Genomic DNA, 10,446 nt, shown 5'->3' with positions numbered 1-10,446 from the left:
TTCCATTATTGAACATTATTTATAGCCTTTAAAGTAGTACTAATCGGTGCCCGCGACTTCGTCTTTACTATTGTCTTATAATAAGGCTCAATTTACGGACGTTTCCTTATGCTCCTACGAAGACTAGTATGTTCTTATGCGCCTATCGTGACGTCGTATTTAATAAGTATGTACACTGAACTAGAATAAAAAAAATTTCAAAATAAAAATGCTGTTCGCGAGCTTTCTCGCGACCGCAGCTGGTAGTATTTCGTTGACGTATGACGTTACACTGCTTCTGCCTTTAAGCCACTTCGGAAGACGCGCGACGTGATTATTGGCTCGTATCTAGTTTGTACGTTACACCGTTGACCATAAAGTTTATTATGCTATGTACAATACGTTCCGCCGCAATATAAATTGAGCCTGAGACATCTTATACTAATTATCATGGTTTTTACTGGTTCTCCGTACGAAAAAATCCCCTATTACACCCTCTAAGATTTATTTTTATGACAAAAATATGTCATGTTATCTATCTCTTGGTATAGAGAGTCAATTCTTCAGCGCCCACTGAGAGGCGGTAGAGACCGCTTTTGGTCACTATGCTCTGTAATAAATCGTGACCTACCATGCCAACCTCGTAACATGCCAGTCGGGGGGGTATGTGAAAAAAACTTTTAATTACAAAAATAGATATTTATTATAGTCATAAATACAATTATTTAAATCCATGATTAAAATCTAAGTTCGCTTCAAATGTTTACCAAAATATTCAAACAGTTGCCAACAATCTCAATGATAATATCACGATGCACCCATTACACCCGGTTGTAAATAAGTAAAGACAGGAAGAACATACATGCTCGATCAATGCGAATCTCAAATGTTAAATTTAATGGTCTTTCTTTTATTGCAGATGAAATGTTATTTAGAAGAAAACAGTCCCTATGATTGAGGTTTTCGAACAGTATAGTAAAATTACAGGTGTTTTATACCATTTGGCGGGTTCGATTCCCGGTTCAGTTCGAATTGTTATTAAAATAAAGTCTTCTTTCAGTAAACTTTTCTATGGTACTTTCCCTCCGTGTGCCAAAGCCGTGGGGCACCCTGAGAAAAGGCTTTATGCACAAGTCTCATTATCTAAAGCAGGGATCTGTATAACGAGCAGTAGTTTTCAGTTACTGTAACTAACTGGCATAAAGAGGCCAAAATAACAAAATTCTACCTTTCTCTCTGGTAGATAATAGATCAGAGATAAGCTTATAAGGCATTGACTTTATGTTATAAGGCTATCAAAAATCATATGAAATTTACTTTAAATACAGCGTTGCCAATTTGTGGGAAATTCCCCAAATTGCGCGGAATTTCAACTAGATTGGGGATTTTGTGGGGATTCTAACATTTTATCATTTTGTTTAATCTATCATTTGCTGATGCATCGCTAGTTTGATCGTTACTGTTAGAAACACTGTGATGAACTATATCGATGTATTTTTCAACATCGCACATCCCTCGCATTATTAACAAGCAGCTTAAATATAATTATTATCAGAGCACTTGATTTTGAATTGTAAAATTACCAGTCGGTACGTGTCGAGTTCGCGATTCTTTATCCCTCTTAGGCTGGTCCCCGGTTTGAAGCAAAACGAGATCAGCTATTGATAAACAGAGCCGAGCAGTTGGTACTTCCACACCACAACTAACCACTCGTCAACTTTAAGTATTAAATATAGGTCGAAACTCACTGAATATTTCTAACATTAACTTAGTGTCACCAAATGCACAACAAATAATCAGTTTATATAATTTTGTAAGGCAAAGAAAAATGATTTTTTTTTCAAAGACTGATTAATGTTGAATCTAATTAAAATAAACAAACGATTTAAGGTCATCTTATTTTTAATAGACTTCAAAAATAGGAGGAAGTCAATTGGACTGTATGTTTTTTTTTCGTATGTTTGTTACGCGATAACTCCGGTACTTGTGAAACGATTATCATGATTCTGTTTTTGTTGGAAAAAGGGAACCTCCATAGTGGTCCCATTTAATTTTGAAGAAAATCATCCACCTCTACGAGTGGCTGTTCACGCATGAAGATTCATTATTATAATTCCAGTAACCGATTTCAATACAATTTGGCAAATAGATGTAATTCTCACGTACTTTTGAGGTCGGTGTTTTTAGTACTCTGTACTGAGATTATAATAATTAGTTTTATATTTTACATTCTGTTTACATTCACAGCAAACGTTATGGTTACATTTTGAGTTTCTTAATTCTTTATTATATTTTTAAGCGATGTATTTGTAATAAATAATGAAAATTCGAGTTGTGGGGAATTTTACTCTCCCCAAATTTGGGGATTTTAACCGTGATTTTTGGGGATTTTGAACAATTGGCAACGCTGTTTAAATACCTGAACTAGCAACACATCTGTTGTTACATTATGTATGTCGAAATATTGCGCAATATGTAATGTCGAAATATTGCGCAATATGTGATGTCGAAATATTGTGCAATATGTACAAAGGTTGTAACACATACGAGGTCTGAAAAAAATTGGGTATATGGTATCAGTGAAGTGTTTCTAATAACGCATAACGTCATGTGATCTTGTATAGTATAGGATCAAGGAAAAAAACCCACCTTGTATGTAAGGGTTACATTATACAAGGTCACATGACGTTGTGCGTTATTATGAGAAACACTTCACCGGTACCACGTACCCAACTTTTTTCAGACCATGTGTATAATAATAAATATTTGATTAACGTATTTCTTTTATTATATTAAGAGGGAGCATGCCGAAAAAGTTTTGACGTTGGTTCCGCCCAAATTTGTGAAACAAATATATGCCTGAAGTTCGCGTGATATGCGACAGGAGATGTTGAATTTTGCGCATTAAAAGTACCAAATTCGTTTTAGCGGAATAGCTTTAAAACTAAAGGGATTAAAAAAAATCCGTAGTGACAGTTGTCGATCATGCATAAATATAATTAATTATCTAATTTTTGTCCTATTAACCTGTAGCATTTCGAGGATAAATCCAAAAAAATTTGAAAATTAGAGGTCATTTCGTGATTTTTATCTATCGGGGAAACTTTATTGTTTTATGTTTCTGATTAATGTCTATGCTTGAATATATCGTGTAGTTACTCATACAATATTTTATTTTTAACTTTAAAGTGGATATACCCCTCTAAAATCGAAGATTAGGAATTTTTCCTCTGCTCCCTCCTAATCAAATATTTTTTCTGAAAAATGCCAAGTATTTTTGTAAAATATTATGAAAAATTTCCACCATTTCATTATTCGGACAATTAATACTAAACTCGTGTTGAGTTAGACCAGGCATGTGTTTACGCCTTAATTAAAATGTAGGCGTCTTATTTCTTAGATAAGCAAATTACATTTGCAATCGTAACATTGATTGAATTCGGCCACTCTCATCCGTAAGGCAAATTCGTGCTGTCACTTAGTATTATTAAAAAAATAGACATATGGTCATAATTATTATTTATATAGAAGCAATCTATTTTAGGTTCTTGCCATGGCGTTAAAGATACATTTTGAATTTTAAATGGAAGAAACGTTATTCTTTGGTGGAATGAAGGAATGACTAAAACATTACCCCACATTGGCAAATGTTTAAAGTGTAAGCATTGACTTACAATTATATGGACGTCGGGTCCGCGCTAAAAAGTGTCCGCACTTGTAAGGCGCTAAAATCGTATACAGAGCGCGACACTCCGCTTTAGTCTTCATTTGTTCTACGGACAGCGCGATACTGCGATGACATTACAATTTAAATTTCGAATAGGTTGACTTGGGACATTTTTTTCGTGGTTTTTGTATTAGACCCGTCGTCCATTTATTTGTAAGTCAATGAGTGTAAGAGTATTATAACGATTCAAAATGTTCAGAGATTACTTGATTGAAATCTCGCCGCGTGGTACGTATTAATGCAGGAGACTGTACATCAAATCGTAAGTTTTAACACATTACAGTTACTCTTGAGGTTTCGTGCCATCCCAACTGACTATCTTTTTATTATGCCATACATATTCCCCCCTCACAGAGTCAGGAGCGTCCAACGCCAAATACAGGGGAGCTGCAGCTCCTTCGTCAATGGTAAGCGGCCCTTGATGCGAGGACATGTCGGTGTCAACCCATCCAGGATGGACTGCATTTACTTTTATATCTGGAATACAAAGTTGTAGTTAAAGTTTTTTGTTTCTTTATCTATAAAGCTTTGTCACAAAATGCAACTACGCCGCTCTAGTAGAGTTATAATTGCCTTCAACTTCAAATCTCTCTCCGCCTGTTTATATAGCATGTTGGGTTCCCTTGATAAAGGAAAAATCGACGCCTTACTTTCTGAACCACTTATCTTATAAATAGTGACTATTCAGAACATGGCAAATTTTTCTATTTATTTTAAATTTCATATCAAGGGTGTTAATTTGGTTGCATTACTTTAAGAATAAGTAAAATCAGCTTGCATATTTGTATATTACAATCATTAACTTACAATTATATGGACGTCGGGTCCGCGCTAAAAAGTGTCCGAACTTATAGGGTGTTAAAATCGTATACAGAGCGTCATTCACGCTTTAGTCCTCGTTTGTTCGACTGACAGCGAAGCAAGCAAAATTAGACAGTACTGCGATGACATTACAATTTAAATTCAACGTTTTAGCCTTTTCATATTCCTTGACAAGTCACTACGTTTAAATAGGTTGACTTGGGACATTTTTTTCGTGGTTTTTGTATTAGACCCGCCGTCCATTTATTTGTAAGTCAATGATTACAATGCATATTTTGCATTTCAGTTTGTGTTTTAAGATACGAGTTTGATAAAGTAGAGCGACGAACTGCAGTTAAAGTTACAGGTAAAATTTTTCATAGTGCTTTTATATTTCATTTTATATTTCATAGACTTGTCATATTTCAGATTTTTAACCGACTTAAATTCAATTAGGGTAGTTATATTACGCGATTACGCCGTTTGTGAACCGATTTGGTTGATACTTTTTTTGTTGGACAGGAGGTACCGCAGTGGTGGTATCTCGATGGTACCTTAATGATGAAAATTAGGGGAAAAATCCGGTTTGTAGTAGGAGTTTGTTTAAATATATAACATTACTATTTGCATTTTCAATTTTTTGCTGTACTAAATATGAGTGTGTACATACAGATTATTTGTTATCAGTTAAAGTGACTTGTTTATTGGATAAAGCACAGATAGTCACGAACGACATGGTATTTTGTAAGTGTTTATTAAAGACACTAATGTTTCGCCTTAATATTTATACATAATATATTTCGGCGCATTTGTTTCTTGAATATTGAATTTAGCGTAATGATTGTTAAAACATGTAAAGCAAATAAACAAAAGTGGACTTCAACATTCTTATTTATAAGACTATCTGTTCTTCCTTGAGCTCAAAACATCTGGCTATAATATAGAAAAAAAATCTAAAGATTATTCTAATTTGTCTTTTTGTGAACATTTTGCTTTATAATGAAAAATATTTTAAAAATTTAAACCATTTAAAATCTTTAGAACAATTACTCAACACCAGATAAAAACCATGAATAGATGGAACCATGGACCAATAATTCGAGAGGACCGCTCCATTAAAATTCCGTCTTACATCAAGATGGCGCTGATCAATGGAAGTAGTTTAAAATTTATTTATGATCAGGTTATAAACTCCCATAAATACACACCTTATAGACTAACATACATAATAATATAATAAGACTAGTTATTTATTATTATTATTATTTATTTACACGTATGGACCGCGACGTGTGATGCAACGTGGGTGTCCGGTATCCGTTATCGGAAACACCGGAACATGATACCCTTCGGTCAAAAGTCCTCCTTCATGAAGGTTGGTACTCTCACCACAAATTAATTAAAATTCGCATTGTGGCGGGACTCCAACTGCTCGAGCCCGGGCAGCATTGGCTTTCAACGAGTGTTGCAACTCCTCTAACATAATATGTAAAATAAAAATGGCCGTGGATATCAGTTAATTCCTAACACATGAAGTATAACATGAAGTGAAGTATAAAAAGTCAGTTTTCTTTGTTTGTAATATTATTCAAATATAGACCTACAATTATTTTCTAAACTTTGACAAATATGAGTGTCAATAGATGGCTTTGTGTGCTACAAACTAATTTACAATTTAACGCTTCCTAATATAGATGGATGATGCTGTTCCTAAGCAAAATAAAAGAATAGCTGGCACTATCCATAACAATCTGTGCAATAAGTGCTGTCTAGTTGATTTGTTTGTTATCACTAGAAATTAGAGGAGCTTTGATAAATGGTAGACTACTATCTACACTGTCTTGCATAGCGATTAGAATCCTCTTCAGTTATTGGTCCAAGGTAAAAACACAGGCAGTCATTGCTGTAGATATTTAGGCAATTTATAAATATATGAAACTATTGAAGTACAGAAACTATTGTACCTAATTGTAAGCAATAATATAGTTTTCTTTAATCGGACAGTATGGGGAAATCCGAATCCATAGAAGATACAAGGAAGCTATCTTATGAATCATTGAATCTTTTTTTGTTAAAACAATTTTGGCATAGTACATTTTTTGGTCAAGCGAGTGTTACCCATAAAAATGAATAAAATTGATATTTTTTTTTTTTTTAAATCTACATACATTTCATTGTATGAGACGAAAATGTCGGGACGGTAGAAGTTGGTCAAATTTCATGAAATATTTTTTTTCACACAAAATGAATAAATTATGACTAATTTTTTTTAATGCCAATAGACTCAGTTTCTGATGACTTTATTAAATTATTGCACGAGCTGGATTCAAAGTCCTTTAGTCGAAAACATTGCAATAATATATAATTTATTCAGGATGCTGTTGAAGCTGCCTCGATTTTGTAGTGCATCGGGAATGTTCGCCGTGACTCGCTTAGATGGCTTTTCAGCTATCATGCGAAAAAGGGCGGCTTCTTTGTTGCGCAGGATTCGGGGCGGCGATAACAGCCTCCTGAGTATAATTGCAAACCATGTACAGGGTTGCTTTCTAGATCACTGGTCTAGGATGCATATTGGTTTTGTGGCCTATAATAATAAATTGTAAAATAAGCTATTTGTAATACTAACCCTATTTTTAAGTGTTTTGTTACTAACCCTTATGGACTTAGTCCGAAATAAAGAAAATTTATTATTATTATTATAATATAAAACATTTATAAATAGGTAAGTGTTACTATACCAATATTTTACATGCAGTCTACATACACAAATGAAGAGGAATTTAGGAATACCCTATGTCAATTTATGAATAAGGCTTTATAAATTTTTTTAGGATGAAAAAATGGCGGAATTTTGTAGCTTCACATAATTAATTTTTACTAAGTATTATTTATGTTTTGAGTTTTAATTATTTGTTACCTGCAAGCTGATGGATCTATAGCCAATGCATAATATAACGATTTTTTTTGTGTTTTGCACTTTGGGGTTGGGGTGCATGCATTTGAATCACTGCATAATGGGGAAACCTATTCATGTGAAAAAAAACGATAATGAAGAATCATTTTATGAAAGAACAGCACACAGAATGAATGTTAAATAAATTATATGCATTACACAATTAATTAATGTCTATAAGTCTCCAAAGATATAAATAATGCCACACAATTTCAAAATCATAAGCTATTGGATGATGGAATTAGTAGTACTTGTAGTAAAAGAGAATCTGATAGAGAATGTAGATAATGTGGCTATTTATATTTAGTTTTCAGAATAGTTGAGAAATAATTGTAAAATTATTTTTACTGGCCAAAAATTATAACGTTATTTAATTACAACATTATTTAATTACAACATTTAACTCTATATACTAGAATGTGTGCCACAGAACAAACATACATACACTTTTTCACAGCGGGGTAGGCAGAGACAACTGCCTTCAACTTGCTATAATCCTGACATACATCTTTCACTTCAGCAACACACATCAGTGCTTTCACAAAATTATCTTAACTGGTTTTCAGAACAACTGCACCTGAACTACATATTGACATTTGTGATACAGATGTTCAGAAAAATACCTTAACACAAGTAAATCCATTAATAGAAAAAAATTAAGTTAAAAAAAAATAAAAAAAACTTACTTCTATCGTTAACCAATCTCTGCTGAATTTTAGTCAAAGCAGTCAAACCGACTTTTGACACAACATATGAAGAATTACCCCACTCCGGAATCTGAGTCCCTTGCTTAGCTGCCTCTATGTAACACTGCATCAGCTCAGACAGTTGCGGGATAGTCAGAGCTGGATCTTGGAATAAATCCCGCAATTTTTGACTTGGTATATTCGACAAATGTCCAGCAGAGCTAGAAATATTGACCACTCTAGCCCCATCTCTCAATATAGGGAATAATATCTCGCAAGTAGATAGAACAGAAAAATAATTCACAAACAAAGTTTCTTCAGCCTGTACAGCTGCTGATTCCTTTGCGTTATTTTTAAATGCTATAGCGGCGTTATTGATCAACAAGTCGAAACCGCCGTGTTCCTTTTTCAAATGGTCGCGGAATTTTTTTATGCTCTCTGGTTTAGTGATGTCAAGCTGGTGATACAAGGGGTTGGATGGTAATCCTTCAGATTGTAGTGCAATCAATGCTTTTCTCCCTAATACTTCGTTACGTGAAGTAAGGTAAACGATACCATCAAAACGCTTGCACAGTCCTCGTACTATGGCGTAGCCAATACCTTTATTCGCTCCGGTAACAACTGCTACTTTTTTTTGAGCCATGTTTTATAAGTTTCCAATTTATGAAGCGCGCACGACCATATGAAGCAAGAGCAACACGCAATTTGAATCGCTATATTTAATCTTATCTTTATTTGAATGCGATTTCAATTGTCAAATGTCAAACAAAAACTATAAGCACGGAAAAATGACGGTCAGCTGACATAACGACATTGACAGATTGGACCGGAAAAGGATATCGTTCCGTTTTCAGCAGCAGAGCAACATTTTGTCTATTCCTTTTTTTTAACGAATTCCCGTGCTAAAGTTCTTCGTTACTAGCTACCTCTTAAAAATATCGCAAACCATTTTGGGGTCAACAACTTCGAACTTTCGATCCGAAAGTAAGTAGCTGAAGCACTTGTGTTATGGAAATCGGAAACAACGACGGTATCACAAACACCCAGACCCCAGACAATAAGAGAAAAGTTAGTGATCCTGGGACCACAGAGATGGTGGATCACGGACTAGACCACGAAGGTTACCCAGTAACTTTTTAAAGATTTTGCAATTTCAAAGAACACTTCAAAGGAATTGCACGCGAAGTAGTTTATGCGAAGTAGTATTTTTATTTATTTATTTTTATTGACGCCAACGAAAGATTAAAATTCTGCTTCATTGATAATTTAGGTCCAAAGTTCCAAGCTGGATGGGCCTCTCACTTGATGCATACGATTTTCGTGTTTATTTAAGCGGATTAGTAAACAATGCCACAAATCTCAAATACCATAAGAGCTATTACGCACTGTCGACTTGTCGCCGGCGACTCGGTCGCTGGCGACTGTGAGTTACTACAGTTTAAATAGATGTCTACGCACTTGGTCGTCGGTCGCCCAAGCGACTAGGCGAGTCGCCGTGACGTGGCGACACACAAGCGACTGCCGGTCGCTGGCGACCAATAGGAGCACGGCTTCAATTGGAAGCATTCACACTGAGAGCAACTGTCGTAACGACCGGTCGTCGCGCACAAAAATGGCTCAGGCTTTCGATACCGAGAAATTTATAATGGAAATACAATCCCGAAAAGCTATTTGGGACTTACTAAGTGACGAATATTCGAATCGGGATTTGAAGAAAAAACAGTGGGAAAAAATAGTGAAGTTATTTGGAGGTGAAGGATTACTAGACGAAGAAAAAAAAACATAGGTAAGTTATTAATGTCATTTATTTTTTAATGAATTCTGCTCATCTGCCAAGGTAATTGACCCTCAGTCATAAAATAATCAGCAAACATATCTCTGTATGACATGCCACGTCGCGTAGCTCTTTGAATACCTGTTGGCACTTCTTCTAAGCCAGGAATGCACAGGGTATCTTCAAATTTATATCCGTCTCTTTCTCGAACATAGTTGTGAAGAACACAACATGTTTTGGTGATGCTTGTTAATAAATCTAAATTCACATTAATAGGTCTGTGAAAAATCTGCCACTTATTTGCTAATATGCCGAATGAACATTCTATGTAGCGTCGAGCACGAGAAAGCCTATAATTAAATATTTTTTTCTTTGTTGTTAAATTTGATCCACCAAATGGTCGCATAACTTTATCAGATTGTCCAAATGCTTCGTCACCAACAATGACAAACGGTACTGGTATAGGATTTATGGATGAAATAGGCTGATGTTCCGGAACTTGTAAATCATTATTCATTAGCTTTTG

At 34.8% G+C, this 10,446-nt stretch overlaps 1 protein-coding gene across 1 annotated transcript; it reads right to left on the bottom strand.

Moving 5' to 3' along the window:
* Nucleotides 1-3,192: 3,192 nt before the first annotated feature.
* On the bottom strand, nucleotides 3,193-8,825 carry LOC113238653 (carbonyl reductase [NADPH] 3-like). Its single transcript, XM_026475489.1, has 3 exons — nucleotides 8,147-8,825; nucleotides 3,879-4,183; nucleotides 3,193-3,642 (listed from the first exon to the last, which is right to left on the bottom strand). The coding sequence occupies exons 1-2, from the start codon at nucleotides 8,787-8,789 to the stop codon at nucleotides 3,990-3,992; spliced, it is 837 nt and encodes a 278-aa protein (XP_026331274.1). The 5' UTR covers nucleotides 8,790-8,825; the 3' UTR covers nucleotides 3,193-3,642; nucleotides 3,879-3,989.
* Nucleotides 8,826-10,446: the final 1,621 nt, after the last annotated feature.

The sequence above is a fragment of the Hyposmocoma kahamanoa genome, unplaced genomic scaffold (assembly GCF_003589595.1).
Source record: "Hyposmocoma kahamanoa isolate Upper Pololo Valley unplaced genomic scaffold, ASM358959v1 97177, whole genome shotgun sequence".
In the NCBI taxonomy this organism is placed as follows: Eukaryota; Metazoa; Arthropoda; class Insecta; order Lepidoptera; family Cosmopterigidae; genus Hyposmocoma; species Hyposmocoma kahamanoa.
Note: the sequence above shows the minus strand (reverse complement) of the source record. Positions and strands in the feature narration are given on the sequence as shown.